Source organism: Euleptes europaea, chromosome 15 (genome assembly GCF_029931775.1).
Source record: "Euleptes europaea isolate rEulEur1 chromosome 15, rEulEur1.hap1, whole genome shotgun sequence".
In the NCBI taxonomy this organism is placed as follows: Eukaryota; Metazoa; Chordata; class Lepidosauria; order Squamata; family Sphaerodactylidae; genus Euleptes; species Euleptes europaea.
The window spans coordinates 31,597,000-31,617,755 of NC_079326.1; the positions used below are offsets into that span (position 1 = coordinate 31,597,000).

Consider the following 20,756-nt stretch of genomic DNA (forward strand, 5'->3'; position numbering starts at 1 on the left):
TAATGACCTGGTGCTTGCACAGGAGACCTTTACCTAAGGTCAAGGGGCTCTTTGGCAATGGGAAGCATTGCAATGCTGGGTTTGCAGCAAGAAAGGAGGGATCAGCAGAAATCACCCATTTACATCAATGTATGGTTTGAGCAGATGTTTGCCAAAGGATGGGAGCAATTTCCACCAATCCCCCCCATCAGCTGCAACCCCTGGCATTGCTTGACGTACTGTTTCCAAGGTTTACATGGCCCTGAAAAGTAGCTTTTCGGTGTGTGTGTGAGGATTGCAGAGGAAATGGAGAGACAGCTTTTGCAAATTGTTAAAATCCAAGCCCATATTTAGTGATATGCATCCTTATTTCTCTTATGTTTTATGCCTTTAGGAATCTAAGCTCTGCAGGTGAGGAGGCACGGAAACAGATGAGAACTTGTGAAGGCCTGGTTGATTCTTTGTTATATGTGATCCACACATGTGTGAACACTTCTGATTATGACAGCAAGGTGTGCAAATGTTATAACTATTGGGGGGGTTCTTATCAGAAAAGTTGATAGTTGCTGTTTGTATACACCATTTCAAGGCCAAACTACACATGACAAGATAATTATGTGATTAGATTATTTTATGGATTTTTAAGAATTAAAAGGAAGTCTCACATAATTGCTTTGAAGATCAAGGGTTTAACCTTTTCCTCCCATGCCTCTTCCACAACTTAAATGACCCCGCTGAAGTTGCAGTTAGCTCCACGGGAAGGAACAAACAGGTATAAGACCTGTTACCAGGGCCGGTGCCAGTCATTTTTGCGCCCTAGGCAAGGCTAACTACTTGTGCCCCCCATTGCCAACTGATTTTCAAAAACAGATGTCTTGTAGAAAAACAAAAGCACAAAACTTTTTATAAGACGTTATAATTAATTTTATTCCATAGCACTGCTGTGGTACTTACCTTAAAATAAATAATATAAATTGTCAGTTGCATTTTTTTCAAGAAACGAATTGGTTTAAAACTGTGCCCCTCAGGCCAGTTCTGCGCCCCTCTGAGGTCTGCGCCCTAGGCGACCGCCTAGTTCACCTAATGGTAGCACCAGCCGTGCCTGTTACAGAACTCTCGCTTCATATGTCGTTTGGGAATTTGTGTAGAGTCACTGATTATTCAATGTGTGTGAATGTATCAGTATTAACCTAACGTTATTATTTTATCTTTGAACATAAAAATATTGAAGAAAACCATTTTTCCCCCTGGACTCTTTCAGACCTTTCTAGTTTCTGTCCAGCCCTTCCATCTTGCTTACTTTTGGGTAGGCTAAATTGTCGTTGACATGAAGAGATTCACTTTGGACAAGTGTGAGAACCAACATGTTAAACTAAGGAATAATGAGGGATTAGTGTAAGCCTTATCTTGGTTTAAATTTAGAAGACCCAATTCCCTAAATGCTTTCCCAAAACTATGTTACTATCACTGGTTTACTAGTGTACTTCACCACAGAATCTCCTTATGTTTGGTTTACAGACAGTAGAAAACTGCGTGTGCACACTACGAAACCTTTCCTACCGTCTAGAACTTGAGGTACCTCAGGCTCGTCTGCTGGGTATAAACGAACTGGATGACTTTTTGGGAAAAGAATCCCCTAGCAAAGATTCAGAGCCAAGTTGCTGGGGGAAAAAGAAGAAGAAAAAGAAGAAAATTTCTCAAGATGATCAGGTTTGTTTTCTTCCATTGCTATTTTTTCCCTTTGCTTAATTGGCAACAGGTGTGTGTGTCAAGGATACTTTCACCAATGTAAGTTAAAATACTTGTGAACTGAAATGGCTACTTCTGAGAATATATCAGGGTGAAACCTCTGAATCTTTGCTTCAATTGCTGACACTACATATATTAAAGAGTCTGTATTTTTCACAGTGGGATGGAGTTGGTCCAATACCAGGATTATCAAAGTCTCCCAAAGGTGTGGAAATGCTGTGGCATCCTTCTGTGGTAAAACCATATCTAACTCTTCTAGCTGAGAGCTCGAATCCTGCCACTTTAGAGGGCTCTGCAGGATCTCTCCAGAATCTTTCTGCAGGCAACTGGAAGGTAGTGTATGAAGCTTGTGGCTATTGACATTTCACTTATAGCAAAGAGAAATAAAAGGGCTGCACCAGTAACAGGAAATAAAAATAAGGGCAAGGCCAATGGCACAAAATAGAAATTCCCAATGCATTTCGCCCAAAAGGGTTCTTAGGGAATCTGCAATATAAAATATGTAATACATTACTGAGTTTATAAAAATAGTTATTTGGTTAAAATTATACAGGCAAATAAAACACTATATTAAGGGTCAGAATACAAGCTATACCATATATAAAACTGCTAGAGCTTATTAGTCCCTGAGATTACATGGAGCAAAAAGAAAAAAAATCCTTACACTTAAAAGGATTCCCCCCCCTTTTTCCTCTGTGTAATCTCAGGGACAAATAAGCTCTGGCAGTTTTGAGCACAATCCTGAAGGGGGGGTAGATCCGTGATGGCCGGGAGGGGTGGAGCTGCACTGCTGCCTCAGAGGCTTCCTGGCCACCGTGGAGACAAAAAAAGCAATTTAAAAATAACGAAAAAAGAGGGAAATGCCCCATAGCACAAAGCAGGGCTGTGCCACCAAAAAAGGTAGCACTGCCCCACCACCGCTCAAGGGGGCGTTCCTGGTGCAAAAGGACTGCGGCAGCTCCATCCCTGGGAAAGCCCCCCACCCGGACACTGGTGTGTTTGCCTCCGCACCAGCATAGATGCCACCATATCATAGTGTTTTATTTGCCTTTATAATTTTAACCAAATAAGTATTTTTATAAACTCAGTAATGTGTTACATATTGTATATTGCAGGTTCCGTTGAAGAAGCCTTCTGGGCGAAATATATAGGAAATTTCTATTCTGAGTAATAAAAAATGTTACCTGTTTTGCATCATTGGCCTTGTCCTTATTTTTAATCTCCTGTTGACATTTCATGCAATCTATTTTTGCAACAGTGGAGAACTAGTTGCATTGTAACTTTTTTCAATTCTGATGTTTTTCTTGCAGCCACTGGTAGGTGATCTTATGAGCCAGTTTATCCAGGAACCTGCCTCAGATCTCAAGAGCTTGTCTGAGCTACTTCTGTGTTGTTGTTTTGCTTTGCTGTGTTTTGCTTCCAGGCAAAAAATAAAATTAGATGCATGAACCTGTGACAGCTATACCACTAGTCTATTGGTACAAAACTGAAGTGACCCTAGGTAACTTACTAGCATTAATAGAACCTGTTATCAATTGTTGGCTTACAGTGCCATCCTAAGTATAGTTGCACCCCTCTAAGCCCACTGACTTCACTTCAGTGGGCTTAAAAAGGTAAAGGTTGTGCAAACACCAGGTCGTTACTGACCCATGGGGTGATGTCACATCCTGACATTTACTAGGCAGACTATGTTTATGGGGTGGTTTGCCATTGCCTTCCCCAGTCATCTACACTTTACCAAAGCAAGCTGGATACTCATTTTATTGACCTCGGAAGGATGGAAGGCTGAGTCAAACTTGAGTTGACTACCTGCAACCGACTTCCTTCGGGATCGAACTCAGGTCATAAGCAGAGCTTTTCACTGCAGTGTTGCAGCGTACCACTCTGCGCCACAGGGTTCAGTAGGCTTAGAAGGGTGTAACTGAAACAAAACAAAAAAAAGACTGGAAAACCAAAAAAAACCACCATGTTTTTACACTGCAACAGCAAATGCTTGTAACAATTTTTTCCTACTTAGATGGAAGTTTTTATTTCAGATTCAAACTAGGCAAGTAAATGATAAAACTGGAATAAGAAGTGGAATGTGAGAGATCCTCTGATCTCTGTTACGTGCACATTTAGAAATTACCAGGTTACAGGAGTGCAGCCAAATGCTTTCAAAATGTCAGTGGAGAAAATATCTGTATAGCTCTGTCAGGAATAATTCTATGAAGAAGGATGACGCAGTTAGCAATTAATACCCCAGAATCAGTGGCTCCTTGCAGTGCTGTTAGCAATTAATAAACCAGAATCAGTGGCTTCTTGAAGTGCTTACGTAAAATTTCAAGCACAGTCTTCCTCTTACATGTGGAGGCTGACAGAGTTCATAGGTACTAAGGATTCGTTTGGCCTCTACAAGGAGTTGTGAAACATTCTTAATAGAACAGCTAGATTCGAGTCCAGTAGCACCTTGGAGACCAGCAAGATTTTCAGGGTATGAGCTATTGACAGTCAAGGTTCCCTTCAACAGATATCTGACAAAGGGAGTTTTGGCTTTCGAAAGCTCATACCACTGAAATCTTGTTGGTCTTTAAGGCGCTACTAGACTCGAATCTAGCCGTTCTACTGCAAACCAACATGGCTACTTTCTAAAACATTATTCCCAGAATTATTCCTGACAGAGCTATACAGATATTTTCTCCATCGACATTTTGAAAGCATTTGGCTACACTCATGAACCCTGGTAATTTCTAAATGTGCACGTAACAGAGATTAGAGGATCTCGCACACCCCATTTCTTATTCCAGTTTTATCATTTACTTCCCTAGTTTGAATCTGAAATAAAAACTTCCATCTAAGTAGGAAAAAATTGTTACAAGCATTTGCTGTTGCAATGTAAAAACATGGTACCTTTGTTTTGTTCTCCAGTGTCTTTTTGTTTCAGCATCCATCCATTTCTCAGTGTCCAGTTGCAGAAAGTGAAATATTTATGAGGAACATTATAAATGTGACACTATTAAGAATGCAGAGATTTTCTTGTTAACAAGTATCTACTAAAATTAAAAGAACGGTTGCCATAATTTTATTGTATTAAGCTTTAGGCTTCTGCAAAGGTTCAAAAGTCAGCTTTTTTTCCAGAGGCTAGAGAAGAAAGGTTTGCTTAATTAAATTAGCTATTGCACAGATAGCTTTATCAACAAAAAGAGAAGATTAATACAAATAGGTATTATCACTGAACGCTCCTGCTTGTGATCTTCATAGCTGGTATCCTGTAAAAGCACCGCATTACATCCCTTTAATCGTTTTTTTTATAATTTATTAAAAAATCCCCTTTTTAAAGCTGTAAAAATGTGACAGATTTTGTTTTAGCAGCCGGTTTTTTAAAATAAAAAAGTTAAGAAGCCAAATATTGTCTTTTTTTAAAAATAAAAGGTTATTGCTTACTTAATAGCTATTAAAGCCACCATGATAACACTGAGTGTATTTCATCTAATCTCTTAATTCATTTTATTATTTTGTGGCCCATAATGAAAAGTCTTCAAAGGCCATATTGATGCCAAACACCCACTTAAATTAATGGGAGCTGAGTGCAATTGTTCCTATTTGTGCTTTTAAAAGGTATTAAATTTTGTAGATGATAAGGTTGTTTCTTTTTTGGAAAAAAACACATTAATTTGCAAGTAATTTTGCATTTTATATAACAGTTTGCAGCTTATATCCGAGCTGCTGTTAGAAAAGAGAAGGGGCTCCCGATTCTCGTGGAATTGCTAAGAATGGATAATGACAGGGTCGTTTCTTCTGTGGCAACCGCTTTGCGAAATATGGCATTAGATGTTCGCAACAAGGAGCTTATTGGTAAGTACTGAGGTACACTTAAAATGCGTAGGTTGCCACCACAAGAAAACACAGTAGTGTGGATTTATTAATTGTGTTTTACATACCTGTGATTCTCTGCAACAGCCAGAAGTCACTGGAAAACGAACGGTTTCAGACATGAAGTCGTGTGCGCAAACTCTGATTGAAAATGACCTTCTTCCTCTTTGTTGTAAGGTCGTTACCTTCTCAAGATCCATTGATGATAGATTTTTGACAGAATCCAAATATATTTTTCCATTTGAGATCAACAGGGTTTTCCAAATTATTTTAAATTTTTTCCTCCCTTCCTTTTGTCTTAATGCATATTTCTGTCAACATGTGCGTAGGAAGGTGTGTTTATACAGCTGACACAACCCATTTCCTACAGATGATTGATTCTTTATTCTTCTTTCTTCCATGTGGTTTTGTTGTGACAAGTATTGAAGGGCTTAATCTAGGCCATTGATGTTTCAGTCCACATTCTGGGGCATCTTTGAATTCCTTGGAAACTTGCTGGATGAGAAGGTCTTTAATGGCAGACCGAACTTCCCTGACAGACACTGTGGTCCACCACAACAGTACTTCTATAGCTGCAGGAGCACATGTTCTAAGCTATGATGTCAGTTCCAGTGGGGTCAGTCAGCCTGACTGTCCTAGATGAGATGTGTGCACTTTGTACCGTGTTTCCCCGAAAATAAGACACTGTCTTATATTTATTTTTCCTCAAGAAGACACACTATGGCTTATTTTCAGGGGATGTCTTATTCCGAGGGAATCAGAACTGTCCTCCCTCTCGGCTCCCGTTCTCGCCTTACCACCCCCTTCCGGTCCCGCCCCCAGAGGCCCAGGCGCGCTGGTTGCCGGGCCTTTGAAGTGGCCGCGGGAGACTGCATCTGCTCAGCTGGGCTCCTCCTGTCTTCCCCGCCCCCAGAGGCCCGGGCGCGCTGGTTGCAGAGCCTTTGAAGCGGCTGCGGGAGACCGCCTCTGCTGAGCTGGGCTCCTCCTGGTCTTTTCCACCCCAGCCCCGGGCGCGCTGGTTGCCGGGCCTTTGAAGCAGCCGCGGGAGACTGCATCTGCTCAGCTGGGCTCCTCCTGGTCTTCTCCACACCAGCCCCGGGGTGCCTTATTTTCGGGGTATGGCTTATATTAAGCAAATGCTTAGAAATGCTGCTACGGCTTATTTTATGGGTATGTCTTATTTTCGGGGAAACACGGTAGCACGAGGTGCTTAGAGGCAGAAGGGGATGTGTGTGTTGAACTGGTTGAAATAATTCCTCATGAACCGGACTCAAAGGGATGCTGTTGGAAATCAGGTGTCATTAGTGTGGGTCCTATCTTGTGGATCAATTATGTCGTCCATGCTTTTCAATCTCTATGTAAAGCTCTTAGGACAAATCATTTATTGGTTGGTTGCCATCAATATGCTGACAATACCAAGCTCTATGTATCCTTGTTCAAATCTCCTGGTGATATAGTAGTGGTCCTGATTAGCTGCCTGACTGCTGTGGTTAATTGGCTCAGAGTGAAGAAATTGAAACTAAACCCTGAGAAGAGATAGTGCTGCTTGAGAAAGAAGAGATCTTGAAGGGCATAGTTCTCCCCACTTTTAATGGAGTTTAGCTGACCCTTGCTGACAGTTAAAAGCCTGGAGATTATACTGGATCCAATTTTATTACTGGAGAAGCAAATTAACACAGCTGCAAAACACGCTTTTTATGAACTCACCCTAGTCCATAACATGGCCCCTTACTTTGATACATCTGGTCTGGCCACCTGGATCCATGCCACTGTAACATCGAGACTAGACTACTGTAATGCACGGTACATTGGTCTCCCCTCAAAATCAATTCAGAAATTCCATCTGGTGCCGAATGCAGCAGCTCTACTATTATCAATAAATCAATCAGTGTTTATTATGATCAAGAGATCAGACAACAACAATTTAACAGCACAGTATACATACAGATGTAAAACAAACAAAAAAAATTTGGCCATCAAGTCACAGCTGACATATAGTTACCCTGTAGGGTTTTCAAAGCAAGAGACTTTTGGAGGTGGTTTACCATTGCCTGCCTCCATGTCATGGTCCTGGTATTCCTTGGAGGTCTCCTATCCAAAAACTAGCCAGGGTCAGGCTCAGAGTGTGCAACTGGCCCAAGGTCACCCAGCAAGCTTCCATGGGGTGAGGGGGGATTTGAGCCTGGGTTTCCCAGGTCCTAGTTCGACACCTTAACCACTCCACCACGCTGGCTCATAAAATTAATATACAAAATTTAATATATAGCCTTATTGTACAGTAATTAACTATAAAAAGGTAAAGGTCCCCTTGTCAAGCACCGGGTCATTCCTGACCCATGGGTAATCTGTCAGTACTGTCAGTACTGTTTCACTTGCACTAGATACAACTTAAGCCACAGTCGGGGGAAAAGTTGATGTTCCCAGTCCACAAGTGAATGGCAAATCCCTTACTTGCAAGCAGCTTTCTGTTTGTACCAGGGACCATGTAATCACATTTGATAGAAGTCTGCTATTAAGTAGTACTCGTAAGAACATAAGAAAAGCCATGCTGGATCAGACCAAGGCCCATCAAGTCCAGCAGTCTGTTCACACAATGGCCAACCAGGTGCCTCTAGAAAGCCCACAAACAAGACGACTGCAGCAGCGTTATCCTACCTGTGTTCCACAGCACCTAATATAATAGGCATGCTCCTCTGATCCTGGAGAGAATAGGTATGCATCATGACTAGTATCCATTTTTACTAGTAGGCATGAGTACCCCTCTTCTCCATGAATATGCCCATTCCCCTCTTAAAGCCTTCCACGTTGGCAGCTATCACCACATCCTGGGGCAGGGAGTCCCACAGTTTAACTACATGTTGTGTGAAGAAATGCTTCCTTTTATCAGTTTTGAATATCTCACTCTCCAGCTTCAGCAAATGACCCCATGTTCTAGTATTATGAGAGAGGGAGAAAAGTTTCTCCCTGTCCACTCTTTCTATACCATGCATAATTTTTTAGACCTCTATCATGTCTCCCCTTAGCCGCTTTGTTTCCAAGCTAAACAACCCTAAGCTTTTTAACCGCTCCTCATAGGACAGTTACTCTAGCCCCCTAATCATTTTGGTTGCTCTTTCCTGCACCTTCTCAAGATCTGCAATATCCTTTTTTACTCGTTTTCTAATTTTAGATCTGCATTTTCTGCATCTGCTTTAAGAAAGTACAGTGCAATACTTCTTTATAAAATGTACCTATTATCATTTATCTACAAATAACATCTTCAGTTTTTATTTTTCAGGGAAGTAATTAATGAGCAGCTGTTGAATTATCACCCTAGTCCAAACCAAAACATTTATGTTAGCCTTGGTTGATTTCTTTGTTTACCGTGCAGTTCATTTCTTTTCATTAGTGAATAACTGAAATCCAAGACCCTTGGATACTGTTGTCGTTTGTAGGTAAAAAATGAACTAATTTGCTTATCTGTCCAAAATGTACTTTTATGTCCCTTCTTGAAAAGAAACCTTTCACTAAACTCCAGTCCCATGTTCTGAGGAAGGGATTTTTCTCTCTTCTGTATCTATTCTTATACATATACTATTCCCATACTCACTGGAGCCAAGGAAGAATTTTTTATCTGTCCCCACCCCCCTATGCGCGCACACACACACACACACACACACACACACACACATTTTGTTGTCCATCTATTTCAGGGCCTCCTTGGAGGGAAAAATGGACCATAGTCAGGTGCAGTGTCTATTATATATCTCTCAACTACAGATTGCTTGAAATGTATGCAATTAATTTTATTGCGTTTTGTCTCGCTATAAAATGGCTCAGCCAAAACAAGCTTATCTAAAATAAGCACCCAGATTTGTGTATGTCTGTGTACTTTGGCACGTTGCCATAATCATTTTAATCACTTTTTTCCTAATCCAGTAAAAGAGCGCAATACATTTTTAATTTGAAAAATGACATGGCAGTATCTCTTTCCCACTCCGTACAGTGCCAGGATTTTTTCCTCTTTCCATTTCTTACAGAACTAACTTGTTTTTGTTTTTTTGTTTTTTCAATGTCTTTTTCCTTGTGGTTAATTTTGGATCTGTATGTTTCCTCACAGCATCACTCTGTGACATGTTAAAAAAATCTATATCACTGTGCAATTTATAGCTTGGGTTTTCCTATACGGATTTTTCTAGGTAAATACGCTATGCGAGATCTGGTGAACCGCCTTCCAGGAGGCAACGGACCCAACATTCTCTCCGATGAAACAGTAGCGGCAATCTGTTGTGCCCTGCATGAGGTCACTAGCAAAAACATGGAAAATGCCAAAGCCTTGGCTGACACGGGAGGAATAGAAAAACTGGTGAACATAACCAAAGGCAGGGGGGACAGGCAAGTGCAAAGCTAGAATTTTTCAATTAAAAATCTTTCTTCTGTTTCTGTCAACACAAGAAGCTTTTATTGCTGCATTTCCTGGCTTCCTTCACAAGCTATCTTCATGTTTGTCCCATCTGTTCAGCAGTGAAGGAAAGGTTGGCATCTACTTCCCCCCCCACCGAAATCCATACAGTGCCTGCCAGCCTTCTGCATTTGTTCATGGACAACATTTGTACTATTTTTAGTGGCATGTAGACGTTCCTATCTTTTAGCTGTATTAATATCACCATTTGTTTCTGCAAATGCATACAAAATTCCATGGCATGGAGACTTGTGTGTCTTTTGGCTCTCTTAACGTCAGCCCCTATAACACAGAATCGACTTCTGGCGTTATCATACGATCTGCAGATTTGGATCAAGAACATAAGAAAAGCCCTGCTGGAACAGACCAAGGCCCATCAAGTCCAGCAGTCTGTTCACACAGTGACCATCCAGGTGCCTCTAGGAAGCCCCCAAACCAGATCCTGGTTAATTCCATTAGTGGTAGGAGATGCTTGAAACTCAGACTATTATACCACAGTATACCGTGGACTGCCAAAAAAACAAATCAGTGGGTTATAGATCAAATCAAGCCTGAATTGACCCTAGAAGCTAAAATTACTAAACTGAGGCTATCGTATTTTGGTCACATTATGAGAAGGCAAGAGTCACTGAGAAAGACAGTCATGCTAGAAAAAGTAGAGGGCAGCAGGAAAAGAGGAAGACCCAACAAGAGATGGATGGACTCAATAAGGGAAGCCACACACCCCAATTTGCAAGACCTGAGCAAGGCTGTCAAAGACAGGACATTTTGGAGGATGTTGATTCATAGGGTCACCATGAGTCAAAAGCGACTTGACGGCACTTAACACAGAGAGAGAGAGAGAGAGACGTTCATATCTTTTAGCTATATTAATATCACCATTTGTTTATGCAAATGTGTACAAAATTCCATGGCATGGAGATTTCTGTGTCTTTTGGCTCTTTTAACTTCAGCCCCACACAGAATCAACTTCTGGTGTTAATATATGATCTGCAGGTTTGGATCCTGGAGGTCTATTCTTAAGTACTGTGGTAAGTACTAAGTGGTAGGAGTATAGGAGGGAAAACTGTGGGAAATGGCTCCCATGAAGCTTTGAAAATGAGACAATGGAGCTGAAGGGTCATGTCATTGTGGTTGCTCCAGAGCCAGAAGAATGGGGTGATATGGGGCAACAGTCTATGCCACCTGTGTCACACAGTCATGTCTCTCTGGACTTCTAACCAGTACTTAAGTACTAAGTGGTAGGAGATGCTTGAAACTTTGGCTATTATATCACAGTATGAAAATATGCTGGGGTTGTTTATAGAAGACTTGCGAACCAGATTGATTGATAGTGTTGCATAAGAGCATTGCCTTGTTTCCCAGATCCAAAAGACCCATTGCAAAGATGTTCCTGTGTGCAGGGGTTTCTGACCTCCATCTCCTTCTTTTATTGGCCAGCACTGTCAGCTCTGGCAAGGCTTGATGACCCATTGTGGGGAGATGCAAGAATCAGGTGCACAAACTTTCTCCAGTGAATGATCAGTGATCTCAGAGCTGACAGATCTAACCATCTGTTCAGTGATGCACCTACAGCTTTTAAAAAAAATTCTGGAAGGAAATGAAGAAGATTCTTAACTTTTTCATCAATACAATACAATACATATACCTTTAATGGCATAATACAATTTTAAAATACAATTTTAAAAGACTTTTTCATCAAGGCACACACGTTGCCTTCCTGTCTTCTTCACCAACATTCCTCTTGCAAAGGTTCGCAATTCACTCTGATCATAGAATCCAGATTTTTCTCTGTATTACTTTAGCAGAATTCCATTTTTTCCTGCATGTGGCAATTCACTTTCTCGTGTGTGTCGAGGGTGTGCATTTCTTATAGTATTGTTCGCTAAATCTTTTCCCCCCTCCTCCCCCCTTCAGGTCATCACTGAAGGTTGTCAAAGCAGCAGCCCAGGTGCTGAACACATTGTGGCAATATCGAGACCTCCGAAGCATATACAAAAAGGTAGCGCATAAAAATTGATTTCACAAAAGTTAGTATTCATGAGGAATGCAATTCCACAATGAACTCTTAAACTGCTTCTTTTAATGAAACACGATTCTTTTTTTCAAGTAACCTCCTTTCTCTTCTCACACAGGATGGTTGGAACCAAAATCATTTTATTACTCCAGTGTCAACACTCGAGCGTGACAGATTCAAATCACATCCCTCCTTGTCTACAACAAATCAGCAAATGTCACCTATCATTCAGTCAGGTTAGTTAACAATTCTTTTTCCTAAATGTGAACAGATTTGATATTCATTTCCCTGAACAGATCCTGTACATTTCTTTTCAAACCTTAACTTCTGCAAATCCTGCAAATCCATTCTGCCTCAATTATACTGTTTTATTATAACAGAATTTGTTAGGGTAAGCCTATCAACTTTTAATCAGAAACTTTCCTCCTGCTTATAGGCTCTGTGTGTGAGACAATGCTTACACTCTCACTTAAACTGTATAGAGTACAAGATGGCTCTGAGTAGGAAAAATTGTGGTAACAAGCATATCTGAAATCCATTGGAGACCACATTTTCACATATCAAATCTTGCCTTATATGTGTTTGTCCAGTCTACTTTCAAAAACATCTAAAAAGAAAGAGCCGGGTGATCCATTCCACATGTTAGAAGTTGGCACTGATTGTGACATGATTGTGTTGGTTTAACGTCTTTTGCAATAAAAATAAGACTTTATTATTCTTACAGAAAGAACACTGAAAATATAAACATAAGAACTTTATTTGTGCGTGCATGTATGTGGGTATTAAAGCACAAAGGAGAAATTAGAATCTCAGTTTTTTTTCTTGTATGGAGCCCTCATATTGTAAGGCTTTAACCTATAGCTAACCTAAATCTGGCTTTGTTTGCAATGCTGAAATCAGGAAATTCATGATATGACAGGGTAAATCCACAAATCCTTCCAGGCACAGTTGCCATTGCTATATCCTTCCTTCCTTAACCAAATGGATGCGAGGACAGGACATGAATGTCTAAATCAGTCAAAAGACATAGTGTGTCTTATTTATTTATTTATTTATTTATTTATTTATTTATTATTTCCATTTGTTACCCCTCTCTTCCCGACCAAAGCCAAGCTCTTCTGCCTTTCTGCTGGATTAAATGTCTTGATGCTGTATCAGCACTTATTTTCTTACCGAATGCTTCTCTGTATGCGTTAGTCTCTTGCCATGAAAACCCCAAAAGGGGTCGCCATAAGTCGGCTGCGACTTGAAGGCACTTTACACACACACACACACACACACACATCAACAGATTAATTCATAAAGAGCCATACAGTCGGTAGTTCAGCCAACGTGCTCCTTTCAGCCATTTTGCAATAGAGGCAGCTTAGGAACTGGGTACCTTGAGTTACAGTAAAATCACAGAACGGCAAACCACACCTCAGCCTGGCTCGTAAAGTCTCTTCTCCTTTAAGACAAAACAAACCTGGATTTCTGTTTTCTAGTAGTCTGGAACACAGATCCCCAGGAGGCAACTGAGGATATCTTAAAATTCAGACACAAACCTTTAATTCTAAAACCTAGACCTAGCATAATTTATACACACTGCTGTAAATGTCAACGTGCTGTAAATTCTTCTTCCAGAGATTTCGTGTGCGTGGTTACCAAGTTGCATTCATTGTCGCTTTTACCACAGTCAAAGTCAATTTATTACAAAGCTGGCACTAGCATTTCCAATCAATCCTATGCCTTTTCTAAACTTTTTTTTCTCTGACGCTGATTCTCTCTGTCTTTTTTTTCTCCCCCCCCCCTCTTTATTTCTGCCTTTTCCTCAGTTGGCAGCACATCTTCATCACCGGCACTATTAGGAATTAGAGATCCTCGTTCCGACTATGATAGGACACAGCCTTCTATGCAGTATTACAATAGCCAAGGTGATGGGATTGCACATAAAGACATCTATACTGGTAAGGGACCAGTGAGATGACAGCAGAGAGGCTGTTGGTTTGCAAAGCACACATTCTGCTTGAAAGAACAACAAGGATCCGACTGTATTGAAAGCAGCCGTCAAAGAGGAATGAGTTGCCCATGGGCAGTCCTCCCATTTAAAATTGCTTGTACCATTTTCCTCTGTTTGTTGCATATTTTTTTCAAAAACCATATGGCTGTTAATGAAACCCTAGCAGAAAGCTGCTGTTTTATTCACACTGAAATCACAGTACAGAACTCCAACAGCACAATCCTCGGCAAAGTTGCACCTTCCAAGTCCCTTGACTTCAGTGGATTTAGAAGAGGGTAACTATGCTTAGGATTGCACTATCAACACTACAGTGACTAATAGCCAGGGGCTTCCTTGCTTTTCTATACTTTCTTCTTCTGTTCAGTGTCTCCCCACTGTAAAATATACAGATAACTGTGGAAGCTGATAGAACCTACAAACCAAACTTGAGCCTGAGGGCACTCCAGTTTAATAAAGGGGATGTTCAGTGGGAGAAGGTGTGTTCCACAAAATGGTTTCATGTGCTTTATCTTGCCCAGCCCGTAATCTAGAGCAGAATATTTCCACCATCGTATCCGTTTGCAATTGAGAAGTTTAAGGTTGTGGTCGAGCAAAATCCAGAATCACAGAACTGAAGCATTTCAGATTTTTCAAAGTCACATTTTTGTACATTAAGGTACATTTTTGTACCTTAATAAAAAATTTCAAATGATTTGAGAGACCTGTATGACAATAGCAGGAAAGTAGATGATATTTTTTGTTAGTTCGGCTAGTTATTTTGGGTACATTTACTACTAAACCTGTATGATTCTGATCTTCTCACCCTACCAATTCCACATTTTAGAAATAGCTGGTTGAGGAAGTCAGATGCAACACAGAGCAAAAACAGTCTTCGGGATATTGTCTCAGGATACACTCTCAACAGACAGTTAAATATTCATCACAGTTAGTATTTTGTGTGCCCGTTAAGTATTAGCATAGTATACACCTTGCAGGGTGTTGCAGATCTGGAGAGCTTGGTTGGGGTTGAATGTTCTGGTTAGAAAATGTATATGACTGAGGCGACCTTTGATAGTTTTGTTACTGCTTGTCCTGTTTTGAGTTCTCTGAGATCCCATGTTATTTTCTTGTGATGCTTCAATATAAGATTGCCCCTGGGATATAAAGAAGAATGGATAAATAAATGAATAGGCAGAAGGTTAGTTCAGTGGTTCTTGACCCTTAATCCACTATCACCCACCAGTTATGCAACGTTATTAACAAATGCCCCCCCAAGCCCCAAGTAAAAATAAGGATATAAAACAGCACTCCAGACAAGGGAATTATATATTATATGGGTATATGTGTGATGTATACAGACAAGGGACAATCAGGTTCTCAAAGAAGTGCCAGTTTTTATTTGAGCCTGATTCACACTTTTGGGAGAGCATGTTAGCCCCTTGTCTTTGTTGCTAACCTCTCCGTTTTCTCCATTATGGATGGACTAGTATTATTTTGTTGGGGTTTTCCCCAAGCAAAGAGAGGAAATTCCCATTTTCTGTGTATCATTTCATTTTTTAACGGTCTGGTAGGGAAATTCGTGATTTTATCAGTATAAAACAGCTTGCCTCTGCTGCTGTCAGAAGCCACTGCAGGTAGGGAGAAATAATTATGTCTAAATTGACAGTGTTTCCAAGTACTTGGCTTCGGGTTCTAAATACTGAATGCTGCATTAGTAAGAGTTCCATAAGATGTGTCTGCTGATCAGAATATCAGTCACTGAAATGAGGACAGGTCTGTTTTCCTGGGGCCAGATGTCCAGATAGCATTAGACAGAGATCATTTGTGTTTGGAGTATGTAGTCCTCTTCCCCTAAAAGATTTCAAAGTGCCATTTATTGAAATTCTTTATCCAATTCTGTTCTACTTTCAGTGAAGTATCAAAGTCAGTCAGTATAAAAACTGATCAAATCAAATCCTGTTTCAATGTTCTGCTGTTTTCCTGCAGGGTCCAGCAAACCATCACCAATTTATATCAGTTCCTATTCTTCACCAGCAAGGGACCAAAATAGGCGGCTGCAGGTAATTGCTGAAATCTTAATTTAAGGGATTGCCAGTATTGATCACAATGATGGTGCATTTTATTTTCCTGTAACGGTTCTTAAACAATTATAATTGATGAGTTCTTCCTGTCTGAAATAGTTGTACCTTCAAGTGGTTATTTACCTAGATTATGACAGTCAATTTTGCGGGTATTGTGCCGTGTTGTTGCATGAATAATAAAGCCCAGTAAATGTATAGCTCCAAATAATTTTAATCTTCCCTTTCGGAGCATGTTTATTCTCCCTCCGGCCTACAGAACTACTTATCTATCAAGCAACTATGTCTGGTGGTTCATTGTGCCTCCTGTTTATGCTGCCTGCTGAGAACTGGAAGTACAGGAGCTTGTGTCCTTCTGTCCAGATGGCAGAAGGGTGCTTCCATTGGGGAGGGGGATTTCCACCCATTCTCCTCTCCCCCTGCAGACCCCACATTGCCCACTATGGTGTTGCTGACCCCCTAGGATCAAAATTTAAGGGTGATTGCTGGGCCACAACAGGAGGGGAAGCACAAAAGTCCTGGTAGATAAATTCTATTCTGCCAGGGTGTGTTGTAAAATACAGTCCAGGGAAATTGGGGGGCTTTGGTGGGTTTGGGTTGCAAAAGTTACTCTTCCAGCTGTGTTCAGTGCCACATAGTCATGCATTCTGCATTTGTTCTATGTTTTATTGCCAAAAAATTTAGAAAAGCCCTGAGATTTCGTTCGTGTGGTCTCAGCAAACAAAGATTCAAAACCTCAGCAGTATGGCAACATAAGCTTCCTTTGATTCAACAATGACCTTGTGAAATTGACCTGTATTGGGTTGCATACTGTGAATTTAAAGACAAGTTCAGTTCCCAGAACAGAACTTTCCTGCCTCCCCGTTTCTACTGCAGCTCACTACCTCCCCTGAAACCCCAGGATCAGTGGTGCTGAGCATATTGTTGGGGTCTGTAGTGGGGTGGGGGGACTCACAAAAATTCCCTACCATTCTCCACCAGCATTCTTCCCCAAGTGGAAAACAAGAACAGAAGACAGGGCTATTTATGCAAGAACGTCCTGTGAAATCTGATTTATTTCCCAATCAGGAAGAGTGTACCTTAAGCAAATGGAGAAATGAACTCTAGGATATATAACTAATCCTAGGCAAGGAATTAGAAAGGAGACAGGGCTATACCAAAATATTATGGAAAATACCTTGCTTTTTTTTCAGATATAATGAATATTTACAAATTATGTGTTTTTATAGATGTGAAAGAATTCCCCCCCCCTCTCACTTGAATAACTAATTACACATTCCTCATGTACTTCTGCAGAGGGGGGGGGAATTAGAAAGTCAACAGCCCAAGAAGATTTGCAATTAGCAAAGAATGAGAAAGGCAAAAAAGAAGCAACACTATAAGTACCTTTACCAGGAGGAGGTTGATGAAGCAACACAGCATGAACCACTAATGGAATAGCAGAGGAAACATTGAAAGATTGTGATTGGGCGACTATTTCTCACTAGTGAAAAGTCTAACTTTCGTCAGATGTTTTGACATAATTAATACTTATACAAATTGGGACATAGAAATGGGCAGAAGTACACTATCAGCAGCATTTCTTCATGATTATGAATCACATTGTTGAATAGCAGCAGATAGACCACAGCTGAGGTTTGCTTCATATGTTTAAAAAGTTGGACAGACCTGCATAAAATTAATGTTTTAGGAAATGTGAGAAACCTACGAGGGCAAGTTGAATCAACATCTCTTATAATGGAAGGCTATAGAGATGGATTTCAGATGTGTAAAAGGGATTCTGTAAAAAGCTCACCTCACTAGAAGTTATAGATCAGAAAAAAAGTTAATGAAGACATAGTTTGGTATTGTCTTTTCAGCAATCTGTGCTGAAAAGTCACTACACAACTCCTGGATAATATATTTGCTGTGTCTATGCATGTAGATCTATTATGCAGCTCTAAAAAGTAGTAGACATTCAGGTGTCCTCTTTCTGCTTTCTCAATAGCATCAGCAGTTGTACTACAGTCAAGATGATTCCAATAGAAAAAACTATGATGCATACAGGTTATATTTGCAGTCACCGCATAGCTACGAAGACCCATATTTTGATGATCGAGTCCACTTCCCAGCTGCTACAGATTACTCAACACAATATGGACTGAAATCAACCACAAACTATGTAGACTTCTATTCCACCAGACGACCTTCTTATAGATCAGAACAATATCCTGGGTCGCCTGATTCCTGGGTGTAGCATTAGAAAATCACAAAGAACAACACTGTATCTTTCTAACTTTGCTTGAGAAGAGATTTGAGTTATAGGTTTGCAGTTTCGAGGGAGAAATGTGAAAGTGAATTACACAGAAGGAAAAAAGGAAGAGATCCTTTTCAAGGGGATTATCAGGAAGACATGAAAGGAATTGGAAAGGGAGAACTTTTGCTCTGTTTAGATGTTAGATCTAATACCTTGTAGTTCCTATAGTCTGGTGAAGGTGTGGGCAACGTGATGAAAGGTTTGAGAATTGAAGGAGAAATGGTTTTGAGAAATACATAGGTCAGATCAAATTACCGATGATTTAAAAAAATGTGAATAAAAGTCTTGTTCTCATAGTTTGTACAGAAAAAAATGGATGCCCTTGTTTTACTGCTACTACTAAATGTCAAGATTGTATGCTATCATGTATTGTAAATTTATTTCCGTTTTTGTAAATATGGAAATGCCACATTGGTTGAAAGTGCCATCATTTGTAATGCCGTGTGTCATTTTAAAAAACAATTTTAAAAGCTGACATCTTTAAAAAAAGAGAGAGACAAAATATAAGGAATTGATATAAATAAATATCATTTTGTTTTTTAAATGAATGGTGTAATTTTGAAGCACAAACCTCGGTCCAGTATATCTGCATCTTTCTCATTCCCTGCCTCTTTCATAGAAGTACATCACTGCCAATTTTTATGCGTATGGGAAAAAATAAATATGGACGTCTCATCCACGGAAAGTAGTTCCCTGCTCATTCTTCTTTATTTTCTGTGTTTAGTGTTCAAATACAGCAAATGTAAAGGCTCTTGGTGAATCGTAAAATCAGGTTAAATCTACATCAAAGCATTTTGACTAATTTTTTTTTCAGTTTTGTGGAGTTCATCTATTTCTTATGTATCAAGCGAGCATTCCAAAACCTAAAAAGGTGCTGTTCCCTGCCGCCTTTTTATTTCTTCAGTACCCATGAATCCACTCCCTCTCACAGTTTATCATGTTCCCAGAAACTAACTGAATGAGTAGAATAAATTACATATGCTGTTCTTTCACAGAAATTTTATTGAGTAATTTGTCAACCAGCTCATCCTTCACAAAATTCACATATTGCTTTCATAAATGCGAATGAATTAACTGCATTATTGTTCTCCCCTTGTCTAACAATAACTGTTGAACATTTAAACCACATTTATTTATTCTGTATTTGCTTCTGTTCTACTGCTTCATGAAGTGCAAACCTAAGCAGAGTTGCATTTTTCTAAGCCCATCGATTTCAGTGGGCTTGGAAGGGTATAACTGTTTAGGATTGTGCTGTTGCATATCTAGGCAATGATATGTCATGGTATTATGTGTTTTAAGGCTTACAAGAGGCAAGAAGAGTCAATCTGTCATTTTTTGATAAAGGTAGAAGAAAGTGAAAGGTAGAAGAAAGTAAATTGGATCTAAAATAGCATTTGCTTGAGCAGAAGGCAATTGCTCAAGGAAGGGAACAGCGTCTGCAGCCATTTCCCCCTCAAGCTGCAGCACCCTCTACTGCATTCCATTCTTTCCCCAAGGATATCCTTAATCCTTGGTTACAGCTTTTCAGCTGGTACAGGGAACTATAGAAAAGGAGGGAGGTGGGAAATATCAATCTGGGGAGCTGTAGAAGAGGGGGGAGTTGGGAAAGATCAATCTCTACCAGCTGTTCTTGGGATCTAACCCAAACGCCATCATGGAAATCCAGGCCAAATTTCTTTTTCACCAAAGAGCCATTCTAATTCTTATTTTATATAGGTGTGGATATGTTAAAGACAGCAGAAACCGATCCCTTTTTCAAATAGAGATGCCTTCTTTTTCTTAAAAATATTGCATTTTTAACCATTATTGTTCTTTGACACTATGGCTTATAGCTTCTTCTTTGCCAGCCTTCAGTTACCAGATAATGTGATAAAAAGAAATTTGTGCACCACAATTTAACATGAAAGTTAGTGATTTCACAGAGGCCGTGTTTTGGGTTGATTTAAATGAATGCCCACTTCATTAAAAACTTATACATCACCATCCTGCAAAAACCTTTCAATGTGGCTCCAGTTGTTAGAATGATGCTCTTTGTCTAAATTTAATACATGGCTTACTGCAGTACAGAGTTTGGCCCATTCTGTTGCTAAGCAGTTGTTACATTTTTTTTCAGCCAAGCGAAAAGTAACCCAATTCTCCAACTGCCATCCTTTTTTAAAGCAATGCAGCTTACATCAAGGAGCAGCCAGAATTCTTAGTATGAAGCGAACACCTTCCTCAAAGGATACTGGGATTTTGTGGACATGTTCACAGTATTCCTGAGAATATAATTGTTGGTGCCGGGACTGCCTCAGCTACCTGGTATGCCATAAAGGCATATAGGAGCAAGGTTGACACTAAAGTGAACCACACTGCCAAGGGACACT

General features: G+C 40.1%; 1 protein-coding gene across 12 annotated transcripts in view; it reads left to right on the forward strand.

The window, feature by feature from the left end:
• Positions 1-18,655, forward strand: part of PKP4 (plakophilin 4) — a 100,041-nt gene extending 81,386 nt beyond the window's left edge. For 11 of the 12 annotated variants that reach the window (XM_056861602.1, XM_056861604.1, XM_056861609.1 and 8 more), the window contains 10 exons: positions 374-491; positions 1,498-1,689; positions 1,888-2,061; positions 5,412-5,562; positions 9,759-9,954; positions 11,939-12,023; positions 12,157-12,274; positions 13,853-13,984; positions 16,003-16,076; positions 18,082-18,655. In XM_056861602.1, the coding sequence (XP_056717580.1) occupies positions 374-491; positions 1,498-1,689; positions 1,888-2,061; positions 5,412-5,562; positions 9,759-9,954; positions 11,939-12,023; positions 12,157-12,274; positions 13,853-13,984; positions 16,003-16,076; positions 18,082-18,330 (1,489 nt within the window). In that variant the 3' untranslated portion in view covers positions 18,331-18,655. The remainder of the gene's footprint in view (positions 1-373; positions 492-1,497; positions 1,690-1,887; positions 2,062-5,411; positions 5,563-9,758; positions 9,955-11,938; positions 12,024-12,156; positions 12,275-13,852; positions 13,985-16,002; positions 16,077-18,081) is intronic. The other variant, XM_056861606.1, reaches the window with a different exon arrangement.
• Positions 18,656-20,756: the final 2,101 nt, after the last annotated feature.